General features: G+C 48.2%; 2 protein-coding genes across 9 annotated transcripts in view; one reads left to right on the top strand and one right to left on the bottom strand.

Moving 5' to 3' along the window:
- On the bottom strand, nt 1–7,875 carry LOC119157345 (DNA-directed RNA polymerases I and III subunit RPAC2-like). 2 transcript variants are annotated; one of them, XM_037408199.1, is made up of 5 exons: nt 7,762–7,875; nt 3,006–3,103; nt 1,232–1,308; nt 542–624; nt 1–202 (listed from the first exon to the last, which is right to left on the bottom strand). In XM_037408199.1, exons 1-5 carry the CDS (start codon nt 7,798–7,800, stop codon nt 155–157), a joined length of 345 nt encoding a protein of 114 aa, XP_037264096.1. In that variant the 5' UTR covers nt 7,801–7,875; the 3' UTR covers nt 1–154. The 2 variants fall into 2 exon arrangements, with proteins under 2 accessions (XP_037264096.1, XP_037264097.1); XM_037408200.1 differs by lacking the exons at nt 1–202; nt 542–624 and adding an exon at nt 1,469–1,658 and having other exon boundaries at nt 7,762–7,850.
- Nucleotides 6,161–22,245, top strand: part of VAMP7 (vesicle associated membrane protein 7) — a 26,467-nt gene continuing 10,382 nt past the window's right edge. Inside the window, exons 1-5 of one of the 7 annotated variants that reach the window (XM_037408198.1) lie at nt 7,863–7,933; nt 14,235–14,308; nt 14,998–15,156; nt 18,326–18,383; nt 18,987–19,124. In XM_037408198.1, coding sequence (XP_037264095.1) covers nt 15,011–15,156; nt 18,326–18,383; nt 18,987–19,124 — 342 coding nt within the window. In that variant the 5' untranslated portion in view covers nt 7,863–7,933; nt 14,235–14,308; nt 14,998–15,010. Of the gene's footprint in view, nt 7,337–7,833; nt 7,934–7,972; nt 8,084–8,421; nt 9,072–14,234; nt 14,309–14,997; nt 15,157–18,325; nt 18,384–18,986; nt 19,125–22,245 lie in introns of those variants that run through there. The other 6 variants (XM_037408195.1, XR_005107501.1, XR_005107502.1 and 3 more) reach the window with 6 other exon arrangements.

Here is a 22,245-nt window from a genome sequence, read left to right on the forward strand (position 1 = left end):
TTCTGCGGCACCAAACTTCATAAACTTTATTATTAGAGAAAATACAGGTTTGCATCAAAGCAGTCATAAAAAACACCACACAAACAAAAACGCTTGACACGGGGAATTCAACAGAGACATTACACACAACCATGGGGACTGCCATCCCCAAATACTACTGCATCTCTTCATCCCTCTGGGCCCTGTATTCCTTCATGCTCCTCTGCAAACAAGAACAAAGGACAAACGTTAACAGCATGTATCTGAGTGACACATACACCGCCACCCTGGTCTGCACTGTGACTTCTCTGTCCGGTGCCTGGAGAGACTGAGGGACCGGAGAAGCTCTGACAGAGCTTCAGGTACCTTCAGAAGTTACTGAACTCTACAGGCACTCCAAGGGAAAGAAAGCCAGGCCATGCTGCAGGTCAGGCAGAGAATGTCTGAAAAAACTATCAGTTTTTTCTTGTCAAAGGTGCCTTTAGCACAGGTTTCAGCCCCTTTCTCTCACCTCTGAGACCAAGAGAGAAAAGGCCCCTGAGCTTTTCAGGAATAGTCTCACCTCAAAGGTGTTGAGCACATGTTGGCAAACACTCATCAGGTCGTTCAGCCCTTTCCGGAATGGCTCGACAGCAGGAAGGGCTCCTTCAGGAAAGAAGATGCATTAGTGAAATGGGAGGTGACTTGCAAAAAAAAACCCTTCCAAAAGGGGTTGGTAGCCCTCTCCCTTGCCGCTCTGAGGCAGCATGGCCTGCTACCAGCCTGATGACCAAAGCTGCAAGACAACCGAGAAGGAAAAGCAGAAACAAGTTATCTCATTGCAGCTACATGTCAGCCACTTTGGCTTTGCTTTCCGATTCCTGTGCTGATTTAGGTGCAGATGGAGCTCCCATCACCTCTGACACTAAGTAGCAGACCTACTCTACCCCAGCACTACAGTTTGGTGCGTGCTGCCAGCCAACCCAGACACCTCGCGACTAGGCAAGGCTGTGGGCTCCTCAGGCCTCAGCTGGCTCAGCCCTATACTTGGGAAACAGAAGAGCTGTAGCAGAATCGTAGAATCATTTATAATGGCTCAGAACAGCCCTTCCAGCTGAGCACGGGCCATAGCAGTTGCAGGCAGCTAGCACAGAAGAGAGAGCAAAGTGCTTTTCTTTATTTAAATGACTTGTAGCGGAAACCTGACATGAGCAGGGGGAATTCGACAAAAGAAAGGTGGCCCCAGACACAAAAGAAATGTGCACGCCCATACCTCTGGTCTGGATCCGAAAGTTGATCTTGCTTTCTGAGGGGTGTGTGATGCAATAGCCACAGAACTCCACATCAGGGCTGCAGGAAGGGAAAGAAAAGAGAAACTGTGAAACCTAGGCCAGTCCACAGCAAACCTCTGGCAAGTCAGATGCTCAGGCCACCCCAGACCTGCTGGGGCTCAGGGTGTTTCTAAAATAGCTGAGGGTCTTATGGGAGGGATATGCTGAAGGGAAACTACCTGTGTAACCTTATTCACACACCCCCATCTGTCCTGGAGCTGCAGCTGGAGCTTTGCAGGGGGAGGACATGGCTGGCACGATCGTAGGCACCATCTCGGAAGCACCAGCAGTCCACAGGGAAGCCTGCCAAGTTCAAACCAGGGATCCGGGATGCTTGGAAACCTCACTGTATGCAAGCCTGTTGCAGTCCTGCTGGACAAAAGAGGCTGATGGGTCTAGGGCACTGCAAGGATTTACCAAGATGGCTTGTGGCCTGCATGGCACCTGCCTTCATAAGCTGAGGTGGCTGGTAGAACACTTGTGCACCCAGCAGTAAGAACAGCTCCTTGCAAGAAGCTTGCTGTTTTTCTCATCATGATGATTTATCAGAGGAATTCACATGACATTTGCAATGCAACTGTCATTTGAGATGATGCATTGAATTGCCTGCTGCAATTTTTCTGAGGCTTACCAGCAGATCTTCACAAACCCTCAGTGCTGCTCAGCTCGATAAAACTGGGCAACCAGGGTGAACATATTTGTATATTTTGATGGGGGCAGCAAGATAATTAATTCCCAGCACCAATTCCTGCATCTCCATGCAAGCGTGAAAGATGATCAATTTGCTTGATACTGGCTGTTCCTACTCTCTTTTCTGACAGCACTTGTCCCAGAAGAAGACACAGATACTGCCTGACCACATGTACTTACATGGAGTCGTGCATCATTTTACCCAGGGCCAAGTAAGATATTCAGAAGCCTTTCACATGTCAGACACTAATTTTCCTCCACAATTAGCCATCAAGGAGCAGTGAGGGCTGGCTGTTCCCTAAGGGATGGGGAGCTGGGAGCAATGAACAATAAGATGGCCAGGAAGGCACAGGCCTTACTAGGCTAGCTCTGTCCCACAGCACCCAAGCAAGGGAGCAGGGTAGGTGCAAAGGTGGTAGCTAGGGTCAGCCAAGGGTCTGGATCACCAGGCAGGTTTGTGGGGATGAAGCAGGCCCAAGGTCAGGCCAGCAAGTCAATCTGCAGGTCAGGGTCAGGTCAGGTGAGGGTAATGAGGGTCAGACACCACCCAGCGAGCACCAAATAGGTATACAGTGATGAGGAAGGGCTGATATCAGGTCAGGAATTCAGTCCCTGGGTCAGCATGCAGGTGAACAGAATTCACAGCCCAGTACAGGCTGAGCTGGAGGCCCATACTCCTACAACATTGCCCAGGAGGGATTGAAAGCCCTGAGCTGAGCTTAAATGGGGCTCCTGGGCCCATGGGCAGAGTGTGGGTGGAGGTCCCAGGTATGGTTGGTCAGGCCTATTAAGGCCTATTAGTGCACTCAGGGTCCCAACGCTAACAAGCAGCACAGAGAAAAAGGTAATCCTTGAAGAGAGGTAGTAGGTAAGGAGGTTCTGGCACCTCTAACAGGCATACATAGAGGTGGTTTCTGATTATTTGCCTTGTCCCAGCAACAACTGAGATGCAGATCAGTAAGAAGAAAGCCAGAGTGGGAGACAGGTACCCGCAGTAATGCCAGGTACCAGACAGGCTCTACTCACTTCTTCATGACCATGTATCGGAGGGAGTTGCCAAGTGTGTGGTCCTCATCGTGCAACACAAACGTGACGCAGTTTCCATCTGTCCCATCTGCCTGGACCTGCCACAAATGGGGAAAGAAGAAATGCTGTAAGGCTCTCTGAGGTAACAAACACCAGCCCTAGGGTGAAGAATAAGCTACTGTGCTCAGCTTCACCACAGTAACTGGGAGGGCTTGTAGGTCTAGCTGGGCCACCTCTGTGGCTCATGTCTCAGGTGCTGCAGTGTGACCAAGAGCACCTTTGCAGATGAGGGAAAACTGCAACATCACAGACCTCAGTGAAACCTCTCCCTGGTCGTCAAAGTGCCTGTGTGTCCTTCCTCTTCACAGGAGAGAAGAGGAGCCCAAAGAAAACTGCAGCTTCAGGACCCATAGTGCAAGGAAGCTGGGAATGACTGTTCAGATTGATGTTACCCCAGGTCCCACCACCAGCCCTTGACTAGATAGGAATGACAGGGGACAGTCAGAAACTTCCCAGGGAGGAATGTTGCCTGTCAGCAGGGAAATCTTATCCCACCTTGAAACCAAAAGGAGCTGCAAGCCCAGATTCCCATGCTTAGGATGAGCCTGGGGAGCCCACCAGCAAGCCTTGGGCCGCTGAGCCCCACGTGTAATGAACCCGGCAGCACTAGCAGCCAGCTCCTGATCCTCCTGCTGCTTTTGCTCAGGCACCCAGAAAGAGCTCTACCAGCTAACGCTTCCTAAGAAGCCTGGTTTGGGATCCCCTCCAAACCCAAGTCACCTAACTAATCGCTTAGCTGTCAGAGGGCTGCTGAGCCTGACCTTTCCCCAGGCTCAGCGTAGCCACTGTGGAGCCTGATGTGCCCAGACAGCCCCCAACTGCTTCCTCTCTCAGCAGCAGAGAGAGGTTTAAGGTTAAGTGAGGAGCTGGGCTGAGTGCTGATTTCTTCACATCCTGCTCGTGGCCAAATCCTCAACCGCTCCAGGGGTTTTATGACCCCTCACGTTTCCCTTGGGTAGTAATACTCTCCTAGCAGTCCTGTTCCTCCTTCTACAGGTACGGCCTCCGCAGGGAATTTACTCAGCAGTTCGGAAAGGAAACACGGATGAAGAGATCACCCAGACCTGCAGCACAATTCAAGAGCAGGCTCCCTGTGCACCAGCAACTGCAGGAGGGTAGGTACGATGCAGCAACATCACATCAACAACAGGGATGTTGGACTGACAGGGTCTCGCTCACCTCCCAGCATCTCGCAATCCACAACGAAAGCGGTGAGTGTAACTGGTGATTAAAATGAGGCAGTGAGTGGCAAAACCACCTGCCCTTGCTGTGGAACAAAAATGTGTGATTTGACGCAGGTCACTCAGGCAGCCAGGGGCATGGATGGGACACCCTGCCTGCTCTCCTGCTTGCCAGATCCAGCACCATCCTCCATCTTCCCAGAAGCAGCGACTGGCCTCAGTCTCCCCTACCATGAGGCCTTGCAAGGAAGTATTTACTAAAATTATTAGCATCAGTCATAACTTGAGTGCTTGTTTTTTCCAAAGACTACAGGCTCAGACAAGAGCAGACTAACTCAGGAGGCGCCCAGTCACAGGGTTAGAAGTGCCAAAACCCCAAGTGCCACCCACCCCCCCACCCCCCCACCCCCACCCCCCACCCCGCCCGAGACAGGCACAGCTCTGTTCTTTGGGACTGACATTCTTCCAATTTCATCACACAACAGGAGTTACACCTTAGCTCGGGTGTGGCTCTGCACACATGGGAGCAAAGAGGTGCTTTTCCAGACAGAAAGCAGTATTTACAGCTGAGTTACAAATGTTGCATAAAAATTATTTGAAAAATAGGATAACTGGGAGTTTAACACACGGTGCTGGGACCTGCACTGAGTTTGGGTTCCTTCCCAGAGCTGGAGGAACATGAACGCATAGGAAGGAAAGGAGAGGATGCATCTCTGGCATGCATGGTGGCTGGGCCAGTTCGTGGGGCTACACCAAGTGCCTCAGAGCAGCAACCCAGTGAATTTAAGCTGTCCCTGCCACCTTAGCACAGCCTAAGTACCCAGTGCATTGCTCTGGCAGATGAAAACCAGAGCACAGCCTTTTCACGCAGCCATAAGGAACACATTGCGCTGAACTTGTCTGCTTCACAGACTCAATTTCTCTCTCCTCTTTCCTGTGCAGAGTCCTCAGGTACAATTCTGGATCTCAGCAGGACCATAAGTTTGCTGCTTCTCATGAAACCGTTGGCCCACCTAGTTAGGTATGTCGCCTCTGGCACAGATGCTGTCTGATGCTTCTGAGGAAAACCGACACATTGCCCTGGAGGACAGATTTTTCTCTGGTCCCTGCAGCTATCAAGTCCCTGCCCTGAGGCAGAAGGTTGAGATTTCTCAGAGTGTTTTTGAGTCTCATCTAAGAGGTGTCCAGGTATCAAACTATTAATCACAAGAAAACTTGTCCTGTGAACCAACTTGTAAAAAAAGCCCCGATGCCATGGAGTAGGTAACTCTGCTCATCTGGAGTTTTTCTTCCTTGGTTACACGCTGATTTGCTAGTCTCTTTACCAAACTGTCATTGTTCTTGCATTATGGTAGAGGCAGAAGGAAAAGCTGATGGGATCTCAAGGAAGCTTTAGGATTGTTCAAATTCACTTGACTCCCTCAGAGACAACAGAAATGGAAAAGCCTCTTTTCAGTAGCACCAAGTGACAGGACAAGGGGCAATGGGCACAAACTGCAACACAAGGAAGTTCCATCTGAATATGATGAAAAACTGTACTCTGAGGGTGACAGAGCATGGGCACAGGCTGCCCAGAGAGGCTGTGGAGTCTCCGTCTCTGGAGACATTCACAACCTGCCCAGATGCAATTCTGTGCAACCAGCTCTGGGAAAATCTGCTTTAACAAGGGGTTGGACTGGGTGATCCCCAGAGGTCCCTTCAGGCCCCCACCACTTTGGGAAAAGCAGTCTCAGGCAAGGTGCCTATCTGGGGTACACCCTCTCAGCAAAGTGAGGATACAGCCCCTGCAACCTGGCCACCCAAGCATTAGACACCCTCCTCCTCTACTGGCTATACAAGCCTAAACGCTGCATTCTCACATCATCCAGAAGCTCTCCTGCTTAGAGGGGCTGTGATTTACGATGATGAATTATTTAATGTTGTATTTGGTGCCAAGGTAGTGCTGTGGCGGATACATTAGCACAGCGCCGAGATAGATGGGATCAGCTAGACATTAAGTGGGTGGGGAGCAGTCCTACAACTTGCTTCTTCCTTCACTCATTGCAGTTTATAACTTGTCTTGTGTGTCAGAATATATGGTCCTTTGCTGGTCTTCATGAGCCAGTATCGCTTTCTACACATCCTCCTGTTTTCTGTACTGTCCTGCATTCCTCGTGGAGGAATCTGCTGGTTTGTTGCCAGGGGCCTCTCTCCTAATGGCATCTCTTCAAAGATCAATTTCATTCATCACATCAGACTTGCAGGATTAGAATTGGACTTCCTGGCGCAATTGTGACTTTCAGCCTGTGGCCTGCACAACTGGGGAGAAGAATATGGCTCTACAGGGCCTGAGAAAGGTAATGACCAGAAGCCAGACTATTGGTAAGAGGCTCCAGGGTCAGCTGCACCATCACAAAAATTTGGGGGCTGCAGACTGAGAGGCTATGGAAAACCGTTGTATTAAGCTCTCCCCAAAAACAGCTTTTAAAACCAGGCAACTTACAGAACCTACTTGTTTCTCCTGTAAGGCTGTCCTGGTGCTCAGCTTTCCCCGTTTCCCACTGACAGACAGGTGCACAGAGCACTGGATGATCCTGTGTCAGCTCTCCCTGTCACTGTGACTTGGTGTAACTGCCAGCTGGGAGCCTACAACCCCGTTAGCATGAAGTCCAGTGCCATCTAGTGCCTTCTGCTGTCTGCAACGGGGACTGGAGATGGAAAGAGGGTCCATAAACTCCTGTCACAGGGCTCAGCAACCTGAAATGGGTGGAAGAGAGGAGGCGAGGCATGCTGCCGGGCCCTGCGGCCAACGTGCAAAGCCACCCAAGGCCTGATGTTACACAGTGCTGAGAAATCAAATCTTTAAAAAACGAGGCTTCTTTTAGAAAACATGACTAGCTTTAAAATAGGTTAGTCCTGACCTCTAGCTGCTTCTGTTCTAGCCAGTCCTGACCTCTAGCTGCTTCTCAATCACCCAAACTTCAAGAAATTCAAACAAAAGGTGTATTCTTCTCTGTCCCTCCCATTTCAGGAAACACTACACGCTTTCCTCAGCTTCTTTCTCCCTCTGCCGTTCACAGACACTGGAACGGAGCAGCCGCCCCATGCTAGGTAAAACCAGGAGGGTTTACGGGTTGAAACAAGCCGGGCAGGGCTGAGGGGTGGCACTGAGGGGGATTCAGGCTGGGATGTGAGAGGGCAAGTGGGCCGCAGACCCGGGCCGGCCTCCGAAGGGCTGTTTGCCGCTTCCCGCTGCCGGGACGAAGCAGCAGCCCGGGGATGCGGCCGAGGGCGCCCTGCGGAGGCGGTTTTCCCTCGGATCTATCGTCGCTGTCACGATTTATCCCGACGCGGGGCTCCCTCAGCGCGGGCCCGGCTCAGCGGCGGGGCTCCCTCAGCGCGGGCCCCGCGCTGAGGGAGCCCCGCCGCTGAGCCGGGCCCGCGAAGCACCGGCGAGGCCCCGGTTCCCGCTGCCAGAGGAACGCAGCGCCGAGCCCTGCCCCGTCCCCCGCCGCCGAGCGGCCGCTCTCCCTCACCGTCTCCAGCGCGGCCTTCCTCTCGCCGTCCTCCGCCATGGCCGCCGGACTGCGGCTCCCAGCGGCCCCCGCGGCGCCCCCCTCCCTCCGGAAGCGCGTCGCGGCGGCCCGGGGCCGGGGCCCGTTAACGAGCGCGGCGGCCTGCGAGCGCTCCCTCCTGCCGCGACGGCCGGTGAGCGGCGGCGGGGCCGTGGGTCGGGCCCCTCAGGACAGCATCCGGTTGCCCTCAAGCGAGCGACTCTGTCGCCGGTGCCCCCCGGGACGGCAGGCCGCGGCGGGGCCGGACTGAGTGGCTGGGCCCGCAAGGCCGGGAGCCGTTGCGGTGAGGGGGGGCCGGGCATCGGCGGGGCCTCCCGGCAGGCGGGAGAAGCGCTGCTCGGGCCGGGGGTGCAGGGCCTGGCTCGGTGTCAGCGGAGGGGGGGAGCGCGGGGCTGGCTCCGTGGTTGCGGGGGGCGGCCGCTGCTGCTGCGCTGGGCCGCGCAGCGTCGCGCTGCTGGTGCGGCTGGGAGCGGAGGCGTGTGCGGGCTGGGGAGAGCGGCCGGTGATAAACAACCGCAGCCGCGCTTGCGGTGGGGTGCGGGGGGACGCTGTAGCTAGGCATGCCTTGGGGGGTACGCGTTACCGCTCAGGAGAGCTGCTTACCCAATAGTTATATTCGGTTCCTTTAGCCCTTTCCTAAACCACGCCACGCCGCCGGCCAGAGAAGCTGATGGGCCTGGCAGAGAAGCTGGGTTCATCTTCTCTAACAGTTTGTTTCCATAACAATGAAGCAGGGGTACCTGAAGTAGGCTTACGCAGGCAGAGAGGAAGCTGAACTTCTGTGAAGCTGGTGCATGAATGTCGTGCTTCTCAGGCTTAAAATGAAGAAATACACTACAAGGCTTAACACTGCAATATCCTTTAAAGAAATAATAATTTGCCGATGCCAAGGAAAAGTTAAAGGGAAGCCTGGGCTACTTTCTGCTGAAGTCACCGTACTTAAACGATCTTATTGCAGTCAGGCAGTTTGAAACTTGAAGGGTTGCAACATCTACACTTCTTTTGGTTTTATGTAGTAATGCGATGCCCCTTGCTTTCTGTGCAGAGCATTTCTGGAAATACAAGCAGTAACCTCCTCCGTCGCTTGTTGGCGCTGAGGCTGTGAATCTTCTGGTCAAGAAGAATAAGTGACAAGTCCCCCTTGGCTGCTGAGGGCCGTGCTACTGATAGAGGATGGGCATAGTTCTCTGTGTTTGCTTCTTGCCCCAGCTGTCCTAACTGCCATCTGATAGTTTATTCTAGATCTCCAGTGAAGTCAGAGCAACAAACAGGTAGTTCTGCGTCTCACTTGAAAATAATAAATCACCCCTACTGAAGTTTTAAATATCACATTGAAGACTGAACCTTAGCTTCTGACGTTCTTTGAGATGCTGCAGTTTTTTCTGTGCCCTTCTCTTAAATACTATGAGGGGCCTTATAGACAGCAGCATGGCGCATTTTGCAGCATGACTTGCAGTGAGTAAATAGTCGTCGTGATAGAAATGCAATGCTCGGCTCACCTTTGTGCTTTATGTCCGTTAGTTGCCAGATGCTTCTGGCACTGCTGCAGGAGCTCTTTGGATCCGTGGTGTTTTCTGGGTGGCTGAGGAATCCAGCCTTTTCCCCCTTTCCCTTCTGATTTGGAGCCTTTCCATGCAAGGCCTACCTGATATCTCTGAGTTTTTCTTTTAGGAAGGCTTGGTCTTAGTTCCTTCCAGCCATTCAATTTTGTAAGTTTAGACAGAAAATAGTTGTAATTTCTAGGTTATACGAAAGGGTTGATTTTAATAAATTCAATTCCTGACTCTTGTAACTTCTGAGGAGAGATGTTATGTAGCAGTTTGATAGATTTGTATTACTAACAAAAGCGATAAGTGAGTTTTACAGGGCTGCATGAGGTGCTGCTTATATAGAGAGAGATGCTTCTTGGACAAAATGAAGCAAAACAGGTGAACATTCTGCTGGAAGCTGGGGCAGCTGTCGTGCCGCAGTACATGGCTGCTGCCTCCTGAGTAAGGCTGAGGACTGTGAATTGAGTGAGTTGATCTCTCCTTGCTGTCACAAAGAGTGTGGGATCCTACAGTGTCAGCAAGCGTCACCTTACTTGTGATGTTATGGAACTGGCACCTCACCTCTGTGAGTTCTGCAAATATACAATATGAAAAGAGCAGAGACTTTTAGAAGTTGTCTAAACCACTTTGTAATCCTCAGTCTGAACCTGGAGTTGTTCTGCTCTGGGAATTAAGGTGCCTCTTTGCTCGTGTGGGCTTTGTAGTTCTGAGCTTAGTTGCTCACTGCCTTGCAGGCTGCTGATCTCTTGCAGTGTGTATGTGGGGGGAGGGTTTGTGACTTTTTTCTTTTACAGCTGCTCCTTTATATTGACCCTGTGCATTGAGTGACTGGAACGTGAAGAGATTGTTTCTTGATACTTGACAGTCACCTGATTGGCTCAAGAGGCTTAGTTGTGTTTGTTTATTCCTCTCTGTGACCTAGTGCTGTGCCATGCACTGACATGGTTCTGGTTCAGTTGCTGGCCAGAGCACTGCAGATGACTGTGTCTTGGTGGATCTGAAGGGACATGATTCTGTAATAAATTCCTCTTGGGTTAGTTAGTATTGTTGCAGATTAGTGTGCTGTTGCTAACTGTTCACAAATTCTTTCACTTGTGCTGCTCAGCAGTTCCTTGTTTTTAGGAAAACTAGGGTTGGTAGCACCTAAAGGGAGCAGGAGTTGAGTGAGTAGAAAACAGAATAAAGCACAGTTTGTGTAGCTTGCATCTTCTGGCTAAATTAGTCAAAGCTCAGGTGTAGGAAAGGAGATGAGATTAAGCTTGTAGAGAATCACTTGTGAAGGACTACACAGTTGAATACATTGGCCACAGGTATTACTTTTCTGTTCCCTCTGTGGCCTCATCAGACAGGAGTGAGCTGCTATCTCTTTGATCAGGAGAAACTAGGAACAGTTGTGCGGCAGTTAATAATTTCTTCTTATGACATTCAGTATCAGCTGTGTGGCTACCCTTGTATCTGGTGTGATAAGCATTTAACCTGAGTTATCCAAGGTTTAGTTTTGCGTTTCATCTTCATTGTAAACGTGTTGGGTCTGGTTTTGCACTTGGCTTCCCTTCTGTTAACGTAATCTTCAGGTGGAGGTAGTGTTTCCTGCGGGAAGGTTCCAAGGAGTTGCTTATTTGTCTATGTTTTAGCTCGGAGTAATCTCTATTTCTGCTCAGTGCCAAGTCCAAATGCTCTGATCTTAAACGAATAAGCTGTGAGCATCAGGCTAAAGCTTTTGGTCTCTTCAGGTCTGTGGAGTGGGGATTATGATTAGTAATTTACTCGTGTTTAACTAGAGGTAGGTGAGTCTTGACTTGGAGCACTAGAGGCTTGCTTTGTGACCCTCAGTGTCTGTAGAACAGTGCTGTGAAGAGCTGATGGTAGCTTTCTAAGGTCAGAGGCAGCAGCAAAATATCACTGGAATCTATGACTGCTTTTCCTGCTCTAATGCAATTCAACATGTGGTTGATACAGAAATATAATGCTGGCTTAAAAAAAGAAAACAAATCTACTGAACTGCTAGGTTGGCTGCTTAAGTCTTCTGTGGCAGGATGTCAGAGAGCTCAGTGCTGCAGGTTGATCGGTCTGTGAGCTCTTGCAGTACAGCTTTCTGGAAGGAATTCTGAGCTTTCTGTTGCGAGGAAGCTCTAAGAGTTGGTGAGATGTGATCTGGCAGGCTGGTTCGGTTTCAGTGGTGCTAGAAGGAAAAGGTTGTGGTCATGCTTCTAAGAGGCTTTGCAAATTACTTGGCTCTGTGCTTGTCATATGATGTGTTGGTAGTTCAAGTGTTAGAAGAGATGATACAATGCCTTGGGAGTGCATTTTAAGCTCTTTTAAGGCATTTTCTCTAAATTGAGAGCCCTAGAACTTCACAGGCCTTTGTATAACTTCCTTGTTCCTGTATGAGAAGAATGGTGTGAGAGCAAGAGCGGCCTTAAAGCCCAAGTGCTGTGAGAGTTACAACCTTGACTGGGGCTGGACCATGGATCTGACTTGGTGGGCCACCTGGTTTGCTGCTTGAAGATTCTACTTGATCTTCATAGTATTTCTCCCTGGAAAAAAAAAATACCCTGAACTTCTGTGGAGTGAGTGATTCTCAGTGTCATGAGCGGATATACTGAGTGGGGCTGGAGGTGGGCCTGGCTGCGTGGTGACTGGTGGGATGTCTAGGGAAGAGTGGAAGAATCGAAGAAACTCTTCATAAACTCTTAGGCTCCAGTGAGAGGCTGCTTGGGTGGTATTTGTTTTATAGTCATTCTTTTCCTCTATAAACTTTCTGAACTCCCGTGAACTTTTTTCTCCGTGATAACATGCAGGAATGAGCTTCAGAGGATGCATTGTGTGAAGAGCTACTTCCTTCTGCTGGAAGCTGGTTTTGAACTTGCTTTTCATTTTTGTGTTACAGATAGTGGGTAGTCATGACTTTCTTCTGTGCTTTATATTCTTTCTCCTTGGGTATCTTTGTGCTGAGGAGTTTCCTTAGAAAGTATGTAAGGGGAAAAACTTAGCCTTTCTTTTCCATGTTCTGTAACTTCCACGGTCATCTTCAGGTGGACACTGACTGCTTAATTGACCATAATAAGCACCGCCTATTCTTTATTTAAAGATAATTTCCTCTTTTATATCTAAGATTTTGGGGGATTCTCTGTAACGCTGACAGGCTCCTTAGAAGGCGGTTGTGAACCTGCAAGCTGGCGCACCTGTGACTGTGGGAGGAAACAAAGCACAAACCTAGCTGTTTATCGCCTTTCTTCTGACATTTTTTAATGAGTTGGAGCTTGCTTGCTTGCTACAGTCTGGAAGGGAGGGGAACAGCTGTGCAAACCCCACTTCCTTCACCAGTAGTGAAAGAGGGTCTGCTGGTGTGGGCACTCTTCACCTTCCTCCTTCCTAAGGTTTTGTGCAAGCCTGTCTGCTGTAAATCGTGTTGTTTCAGTCCCTGAGCCTGGTCTGGATGTGGTTGGCTCCTGGGTGGGAGTGGTAGGTGGGAAGCAAGCGGGGGCGTGGATACTGGGACGCAGTGAGTGAGGACAGGGGAAGATGTCAGCTCAAAGAGAGCAGCCCGTAAATGCAACAAGTTGCCTTTGTTCTGAAAACAGATCTTTCTCTGAGATGAGGTAAACAAGAAGCAAGCCGTGCAAAGCAGCACAAGGGGCTTCCCCCGTGCCCGTGAAAGGGCGCAGATAGGGGTTGGAGCACCAGCTTTAGGCCAGGAGGAAGTGAAAGCAGCAAATCTGTTTGGGGAGCTGCTGCTGAGTGCTCTGGTGCTTCCTCCCCTCTTCCAGTTACTGATGCCCTTTGTTGTGTTGCTGGTCATGAAAAGGGAAACAGCTGATCTGGGAACTTGCATCTGAGTGGTGTGAGGCTTTGTCTGGTGTATTCTCTCTTCCTCTGTAGTGGCACTATGAACCCTTTCAGGTTTTCTAGAGTGCGCTTGGCTAGGTGCTGTGCTCCAAAACAGTGTCCTTGGAGATGTTTTACTGTTCAGCTTCCCACTTTGCTTGCTGTGGCCCTTCTCAAACTCATCCTTTGCCTTCTGTTCCCTTGAGCTGTGCTGGCTCTGAATACCTTAGTGCTTCCAGGTGGTTGTGGCTTAGCTGTGGAGTCTATTCTCTTGTGGAATAAATCCACAAGTTTGTTTCCTTTTCCCCTCCAATGTTGAGCTCTTAAACCTGTGGGAGGTTTGGGAAATTACCTGCCTGACAGAGGCAGGCTTGGCCAGCACCAAGCTCAGACTGACAGAGCGAGCCCCGATGCAGTGGGATAGGGATTGTATCTCAACTTCACTGCCTCGTTGACAGCTCTGCATTTCTGCATTCCTCCCCCCCCTCTTCCACGGGTGCATCGGTTCACGTGAGAGTGTGAGCTCTTGGGGCAGATCTGTCTGCACGGTGCTGGGTAGGACCGATCCCGGCCACAGAAGAGGTCAGTAGGTCACTCCAGTGGGTGCCAGAGGGGTGGGAAGTCTGGCTGGGTACACCAGTGTTTGGTCTTTCTGCCTGTGGTCTCCAGGTCCTGAGGTGGAACTGCAGCCGCTCTGCTGTTGTACCTATTCCTAGAGAGGTCTCCAAGCTACTTGGTGGCATTGAAATAGGCGTCTGCTCTTTCCAGCCAGAATGCAGCTGTTTCTAAACACAAATCAAAGCGGGCAGTATGTGGGCAGTCAAAGTGCAAAGTGAAAAATAAGATTTTGAGGGTTTGCAGGGTCAAAAGTCTTCCTAAGCCTTTCCTAAGCAGAAAAGAGGCTTATAGATGGACCGGCTCAGCCAAGCAGATGTCACAGCTGTGTCTGACCTGTGGTTTCATATGTTAAATCTTAGGTCCGTCAGTAGATTAATCTAATGATACTTGATCTGATTAAGTGTGTCCCTTTATATGATAGCATGTGTGTTTTTCCAGCTCTGGAGACTCCACAGAAGTCTGGCCCTCAACCAGTCGCACACTGTAACCTGTCCAGTTTGATATTTATGCTGGTACGTTGGCTTGTAGAAATGGTGTGTTGCTGAGGATAATCAGTTTGCAAATGTGCTGTCTCTCCGAGAAGTGCCAATTCCGTGCGTTTACAGGAGCCTCAGGACAATATACACTTAGTGACCATTAAGTAGACCATTACAAGGGGATGTGTATGGCGTGACTCTAAGCAACTGGTAGTTTTTCTTCTTCAGTTTGAAAGCCAAGGCTTTAACCCTAACCAGTCATGTGTCAGGGAGGGTGGACTTGATCTGTACCTTGAGCTGCTGTTAACATAGCTGCCAGTTACTTCCTCTCTGAACTGGAGCTTGCTCGCCACTGGCAGTTTTTTCAATAGCAAGCAAGAAAAAATGGAAGGGTCAGTTGAAGAGCAAAAATATGTACTAATAGATAGAAATCTAGGTGGAAACAAGGTAGGCAGAATTCATTATGGGATCGCTGACTGTGGGACACCATGCAGTTGTAAATAGAAAAACCTTCTTCTAGAGGTTATTGTAGCCTTGGTGGTGTTCTGAACAGAGCCTAAAAGGGGAAATAAGTGCAGCTTTCTGATAATGGTGTCCTGTTGAAGTATTAAACAAGCTTATACCTCCCTCCCATTATGTTGAGGGCTGAGAGAATATGGTTAAGATCATGATACTTTCTCTGCCAAATAACGTGAATCTAATTCTTGCAGTGTTCTTGTTTGCAGGTAGTGTGAAGTCATGGCTATCCTGTTCGCTGTTGTGGCGAGGGGCACAACCATCCTTGCCAAACATGCCTGGTGTGGAGGAAACTTCCTGGAGGTGACAGAGCAGATCCTGGCAAAAATACCATCTGAAAACAACAAACTGACCTATTCACATGGGAAGTGAGTAATGCTTGTCTTCTGGGAATGGAAGAAGAGAGTAGTGAACATGCACGAGGACAGGGATAAATGGGGCGTAGCCAAATTCATATTTGGATGTGTTAGTATGCTGATTGAATGTGCAGTCAGCTCAACAGCTACTTTTTGTTTCTCAGAACTTCACGGCATAACCAAGATTTGAATTTGGCTTAAGCAATAAGTACCAAGGCAGTTGATAGGAAATGAAGTTTTCTGTTGTGCAACTCCAGAGTGAGTTAGAGGGTGCTCAGCTGTGGATGTCAAACTGTTAAGAGACTTTGGTATTTGGCTTGTGGAGTCGTTTGTTGGCTTTTCTGAGGCTTAAACATGGCTTCACATAAAAATGTCACCCTTCTCAGATCACTTGTTGATCCTTGTTGCTTTAAGGTAAGTTGTAGAGTCATCCTGAGCTACCGTAAATCAGCCTCTGGGACAGAAGGATTTTTCCCAGGCTTGTAGAGATGTCTGAGCAATGCTTGATTAATGTTGATAGAACGGAGGGAGTAGATGTAACATCACCTGAGACTATGCCGATGTGTTGCACATGCAGAGTAGGTAAGTCAGTGTGCTGGTGGGCAAACTAAAGATCTGTGGAGAAAGCGGATTTAGAAGCATTAGATCCTACTTCAGCTTCTTTTTTTTATTTTTTGGAATTGGCAGCGGGGCAGGATTCTCAGTATTGCCCAAGCTGTTCTGTTGTGTGAAACCTCTTTTGGCTGCAAGAATTGGGGTATCTTCTCGTGTCTCTCCCTGGCTTAAGAGCACTAAAAGTCCCTGGGGCAGAGTTTCCTGAGGAAGTTGCCTGCCCTGTGGTCTAACATACTTTGGATGCTGAGTCTTTTTTTTCTCTACTGTAATTTTAAGGTACAGTTATTTTCTTTTGATGTAACTTTGCCTTGTGTGCTGTTCAGCCAACTATGGAGTTGAGTTTTAGGAGTACTGTAGTGCACTTTTCTCAATGAAAACTTGAATTGTGATAGAGACTGATTTGTTCTTTGGGGAGCACTGAGAGCTAGGTAACTAATGCATTTACATTTGCAAAGCATGCTGCAAAGTGTATAATCTCTTGCTCATTACTGACTGTTTCCTTAATGAGGATTTAACATCACTGCAGTTTGGTGGTTCTGGTTTGCGTTGTGCTATTGAAGCACAGCTGCCATTTAGCAGCTCTGGGCACTGAGCTACCATCAGTGTCTCCTCTGCTAAAGTTAGTTTCTTCTGACAAGCCTTATATTGGCTTTTGACAACTGCCTCTTTGGTCAGAATCTGTCAACCCTGCCTTCCCTCTAGGAAAGGAGAAGGAATTGATCCTAGCCGTCTGTTTGGGGGGATTTTCTTCCTCCAAGGTTTTTGGTTTGTAGTGCTATAGAATAGCCTCTCTCTCTTTTTTTTATTTTTCCTTTTAGTTTTTTTTTTTTTCTCCCCCTTGACAGTGATAACTGGGCAGAATGTGAAACTGTGAAGCTGAGTGAGCACAAGGAGTTGTCATTCTTCCCCTCTGTAGGGTTTCAGGGATCCTTCTACCTTGCCAGAGTCCCAGCTTGTAGGCTAGAAAATTGCCCTGTAATCTGCCTGTCTAGGATCAATTCTCCTTCTGAAACAGGAAAGAACTTGATTTTTTTAACTTTGTTTGAACTTCTTAAATGCATTTAATGAGTTATTTTTGTTTTCAAGAAGAACTTCTGTGTCTTTCGTATAATCTCCAAGGAAAACCAGCCCTCTAGCGTCAGGAGTTCTTGGGGTTATTCTGTCTCTGCTGTTACGATTCTTCTACGAGTTGCTGGGGAGCCTACAAGGTAGTACCAGACAAGCTTTATCTCTCTCCCTCCAGGAAGGAGAGGCAATAGTTACGGATGTGCAGGGATTTTTATTTTTTTTATGAGAACAGACCTGCAGGGCAGTAAACTATACTTCTAGCTCATGCCTAAAGCTTATTTTGATGTTATCTTACTTATATAATACAAAACCTGAGTCTGAAAGCTACTGAGCTGTGCCCTTAGAGCTGTACATGCATTGTGCACTGAGCTGTGCAGTACCTGCATTAGCTTGCTTTTATTCTGGTGTTTGTAAGAGGGTCCACATGCTTACTGAGGATGGGAATACGCAAATGTCAAAGTGAAAGGATACACAGAGTTTTTAATTAAAATTTAATTTATTTTTAAAAAAAAAAGTAGTGTTCATGTGGCCTTTTTGCAACTCTGTTCCTATTTTGTCCTGCTGTACTGGTCAGAAAAATACATCATGTAGTGGAGCATCAAATGGTAGCGAGGGGGCAATTTAATAAAAAAGCCACAGCTAAAGCCAGTGGGTTTGACTAGAATGCTCTGATCAGTTCTGGTTTGGGTTTAGGTGTGTATGAACTAAGGTGTGTTTTTTTTTCTGGTGGGCCTAAAATAACAGCTTGGTTTAATTTTAATAGGAAATAGGAAAGTATTGCTTTGAACTGGTTTGCACTTTTTTAGGGTACTAAGGGTTGCATTTAACTAATGCCTGTGTTTGCACAGCACCACCAAAGGCGTCTGTATATGAATAGTTAACCTAGCCACATGGTTCAGGCCTGTTTAGCCTGATTATTGTTCTATCTAATTCATTTTCTGCTGTGGTTGCTTTTGTCTGTTAGCCTTTGTGACAAAAACCAAAGGTAGGGCAACCCAGCAGTCATAGAAACAAGGCTAAAGAAGCAAGTCACTGTACTGGTGAGGCTCACTAAAGCATCGTCGTTAATTAACTGCAGCTCTTGTCACATGTGAACTAGTGCATGGGTGCTTGTATGCACATTGATTAGGATTAGACATAAATCTTGCTCCTGGGTATCTTGTCAAGGTTTTGTTTTTACAAGTAAGTAGCTGGAAGAATGTGGAACTGAAGGTGTTTGGTAACTAAATGTCCCACAAAGTTATTGCTGAGCGTGGAGTGCTGTGAAGCACGTGAGGCCGGTGATTCCTTGACATGTGGTCTCTAATTTGGGGTAGCTTGTAGGAATGGAAACACTTCCCTGAACAAAGTAGGCATCTCTGTGAGTTCCTGTAGAGTAACTGGAATTTGCTTTTCTACTCCTCCAGCCCTTGAAGGCCCCACAGGCACTAGTGTCTTCTAGAAGATTAGTCCTTCGGCAGCTCCAAATGACCTTTTTGTGTTGTTTTCTTCTCTGCAGTTATCTGTTTCATTACATCTGCCAAGACAGGATTATATACCTCTGCATCACAGATGACGTAAGTATTTTGGTCGCAGCTATTGCACAGACAGGCTCTTTGCAGGTTTTGGCTTTTTTTTTTTTTTTTGTATCTGTATGTTAAAGAAAATCAATACTGAGTGCTAAGCTGAGGTGCTTTTTTTTCCTTATTGGAGCCACTGCTTCTGTTCATTCACATCAGTTACAGCTTTGAAGTCTAAGCCTGGGACTCAGATGCATGTGAATAGTTTGTTTTGAGGTTAAGTTCTTGGTTTTGCATAGTTTCTGTCTTAGCAGCCCCAGTCCAGTAGAATCTAGATGTAGAGGATAGCCTGTAATTGCCAGTGAAATATATGCGTAATACTCCTGGATTCTGGAAGTGTTGGGAATAGGTACTAGGCACAGAATTAGAATTATGGATTCCCCAGTAAAGTCTGCTGCTGAGCAATGTCCAGGAAGCTGAGACTGAAATCTGGCTGCTCTTCAAACCCCAGGATAACCAGTCAAATCCCATAGCGTTAGGAGCAGCATGCCTGTTAAGAACTGATAATTACAGTTTCACTACAGCTGGCTGTGTGCCCTGCACACTTCATTATTCGTGACTTGACACAGCTCTGGACGTGGTCTGCTCTCTTCCCTCCAGGACTTTGAACGATCCAGAGCCTTCAACTTCCTGAATGAGATCAAGAAGAGGTTCCAGACCACATATGGCTCAAGAGCACAGACAGCCCTTCCCTATGCAATGAACAGCGAGTTCTCAAGCGTCTTAGCTGCACAGCTGGTGAGATCTGTTGCTAAATGAGGTTTCCCTAAGAAACCAAACTTCTCCCCAGAAATTCTCCTTGTATTTTCTTACTCGGAACTGAAGCACTGTGCTGAGTCTGGGTATAAAGCCAAGGGAGTTGGCTCTTCTCCCCACGCTTACCCTGCAGCTGGGTTGCTTCACTAGTTAGGTGATTAAAAATGGGTAGGGGTTAATAATGATGCATTAACTGTCTGTACCAGGTAGCTGCCCCAGAGGCTAGATCTTGATGGTAACGTTTGAAATGTCAAACCTAGTTCCAGCTGACCATTCAGTGCAAGCTAACATCACTGTCACAGAGAGCAAGACTTGTAACAATGTTTGTTACTCCATTTCTGTTAAGCTAAACTTTAGAACTTGAGTATCTGTTAGTCCCTGACTGCCTCTCACTTGTCTCCCATTTACTTCATGCTAATTTCGGTGGCACAGTTCTGGAGTGTGACAGGGTATTTGCTTAGGGTACTGCATCCTTTCCAGGAGGAAAGAAAACTGGGCTTGGACTACAGTCAGGTGCTGTATACAGAACCGTGGTAGACTCTCCAGCTAGCTTGCACAGAACCTCCAAGGATTTCCATTCCCCAGATGGGTAGGAGGTTAAAGAGCAGCATAAATGGCTTGTGAAAGGTCCTACATTCTCTGAGTTGACGTTTGCCTTGGACCCTTCCAACCCCAAAATTAAAAATGAGGGTGTTACAAAAGTGAGGGGAATATTTGTTTCGTCCTCAACTTGAGCTTTTCAGCTGAAGCTGTAGTGGTGTTTAGGATGATGCCAAATTCCAAGTCTAGGGACTGCAGGCACTGTAGTCTTTGCAAGATGAGTTGCTCCACTAGTGTGATTCCAGTCTGGAAGGAAAATTAAGCCCATGTCAATGGGGTCTGTGCAGGCACTGAACAACAGCATGTGAAGGGCTGTAGACAGAGAAGAGAGCCTTGGCGCGTAGGGTGCGGTGCCGCAAGCTCAGCCGCTGTCGGGGAGCTGCTGGCAGTGTAAGGTATCTTGTGGCACCCCTCTCCTGCCGTGTGAGAAGGGAGCAGGCTGTGCTAGGCTTCCCGCTGGCAGCATAGCGTGTTGCTTTCCGTTGCTGGAACTGGACGGCACTGCTGTCCGGGTGTGTTCCGGCTTGTGCTCTCTGATTTTATTGGCCCTGTTGACAGCTCAACTAAAGCAGAGTTCCGGATGCTGTTGTTAGGGCACATACAGAACGCTGGCAATCACCTTTTTAAGAAATTTCCAGGGTTCAGAAGACACTATTCTGACTACTCTGGGCCTGTTCTTGGACTCCTGAAGGGAAAGGTTGGGCTGGAGTTGGCTTCCCTCCTGAAGTGCAGAGAAGTTGTGCTTATTTTGCTTACTACAGGAAACTGATACAGCCTTGATACTACCATCCCATTTTCACTAAAGTGCTTTGCTTGTTGTGTATTGTTTGAGGTGTGGCAAAGCCCACAGCTGCCAGACAGGAGAGATTTGAAATAGTTTTTATTTTTTAATGTATTTTATTCACAGCAGTATATGGGTATAGCTTCTGCGGTGTTTAAGTGCACAGCGTAGCGTTTGCATTTCCCTTCAGCCCTCTGTAGAACGTGATGTGTTTCACAGAGCACTTAATGCAGCGTGGATGTGATGTGTAACCTGGGTCTGCAAACAACACCCTGCCCTGCTTCAGTGGGGGTTGTTGAGTTTTTTTGGTGGGAGAGAGGAGGAGAAAAAGCACAGAGCAGTTGCTCTAGGTGTAGGATTGAGCTGCTTTTAAAATATGAGCTGTCAATGTAGTGGGAATGTTGCAGTTTGCACTTCTCCCTGGTGTTGGGTCTGCAGCGGTATACTTCCAGCACCTGTAAAGAAAACAGGCCTGGAGAAAGCATAGGGCTGTCGCTAGACGTCATGTCAAATTAAATGAATGAAGTCAGGTGGAGAATACAGAAGGAATGAATAACTGCCCTGTGACTCACAAAATCAATAGCCTTATTAGTGCACAAAGCCTCAGGGCATACGGCCTACAAGGAGAGTGTTTTGAGTCTTCAGTTGAAGGCTCTTAAGTGAGTCCTTAATTGACTACAGACAACTTCATAACTTGAGCCATGTTGGTTTGGGTTTGGTCCTGGTTTTTTTGATCCCTCCATTCAATCAAAGATAAGATGTCCTTGCAATGTTGGCTTTCAAGAACTTGTACACAATCTGTACCTGGGGCAGCTATAACTGGTGCTGTACATGTGGTGTAGGAAGTTCCAAATTTGCTCTGCTGGTGAGCATGTTAGTGCTGCTGCTGTTTGCTGCGAAGGGCTTTGCAGAAGGAAAAACCTGCTGATCTACTGTTAGTGCCGGGTTTGGTGATGTTACAGGTGCAGGAGGAGAGGTCTGATGCTGGTGACCCATGAGCATCTCTCTCATCTGTAAGTGTAGAAACCAGGCAAGCTTTATAAAGCTCTCCCGCAGCACTAGTTGCATGTTGAGGTGAAGCCAGGACTCTGAGGTGGGTGAGGGTGAAGATCTGCACTTGCCCTGTTGCTGCCTGGAGTTTGTGAAAGGAGCTGTTTGTGTCGGTGCCCTCGGTGTCTAGCGGGGTGATTTGGAGCATGGAGAGCTGCACATAGCTTGCTGCACAAACTGTTCTTTGGCTTATGCAGCAGATAGAAAGCAAAGAATAACACCACCAGGGTGGCATTATTATTCATTGGCCCAGAACGGCCCAGTGCATTGTGCATAATAAATTAGATTAACTTCCCATGTGTGATAGGACTGAATTTTTCCTTCTTCACTTTGATATGTGGAGACTGAAATTATATAAAGTGATGACTCATTGAATTGTAAGCTGTTCACGACTGGAGTAAGTTAAATGAATTGCCTTATCGTGAGAGCCAGGCAGTCTTCAGAGCCATGGCGTTGATGTTCCTCTAAAAACCCAAGCTTTTCCATTTCTCTAAAGCACGGGAGGAGCTGCCTACCTTCGCTCTTGCATATTGATAGGAATCCAGGCATCAGCTAATAGAAGTTAAGCGATGACAAAAAGCTCTTCCCTCAGTGGCTCCAACACTTGCTGAGCTGAGCACCCTGCTGATCAAACATTACATACAGTGCAGGAGCAGGGCTGTTACCTGGGTG

The sequence above is a fragment of the Falco rusticolus genome, chromosome 14 (genome assembly GCF_015220075.1).
Source record: "Falco rusticolus isolate bFalRus1 chromosome 14, bFalRus1.pri, whole genome shotgun sequence".
Taxonomy (NCBI): Eukaryota; Metazoa; Chordata; class Aves; order Falconiformes; family Falconidae; genus Falco; species Falco rusticolus.

What these genes read in the sequence shown, in the direction of transcription:
- LOC119157345 (XM_037408199.1), bottom strand. Translation starts at nt 7,800, where the DNA reads ATGGCGGAGGACGGCGAGAGGAAGGCCGCGCTGGAGACG. An exon ending in CGATACATGGTCATGAAGAA is followed by an intron (nt 1,309 to 3,005) that starts GTGAGTAGAGCC and finishes CCCTTCCTGCAG; the next exon opens with CCCTGATGTGGAGTTCTGTG. An exon ending in ATGTGCTCAACACCTTTGAG is followed by an intron (nt 203 to 541) that starts GTGAGACTATTC and finishes TCTTGTTTGCAG; the next exon opens with AGGAGCATGAAGGAATACAG.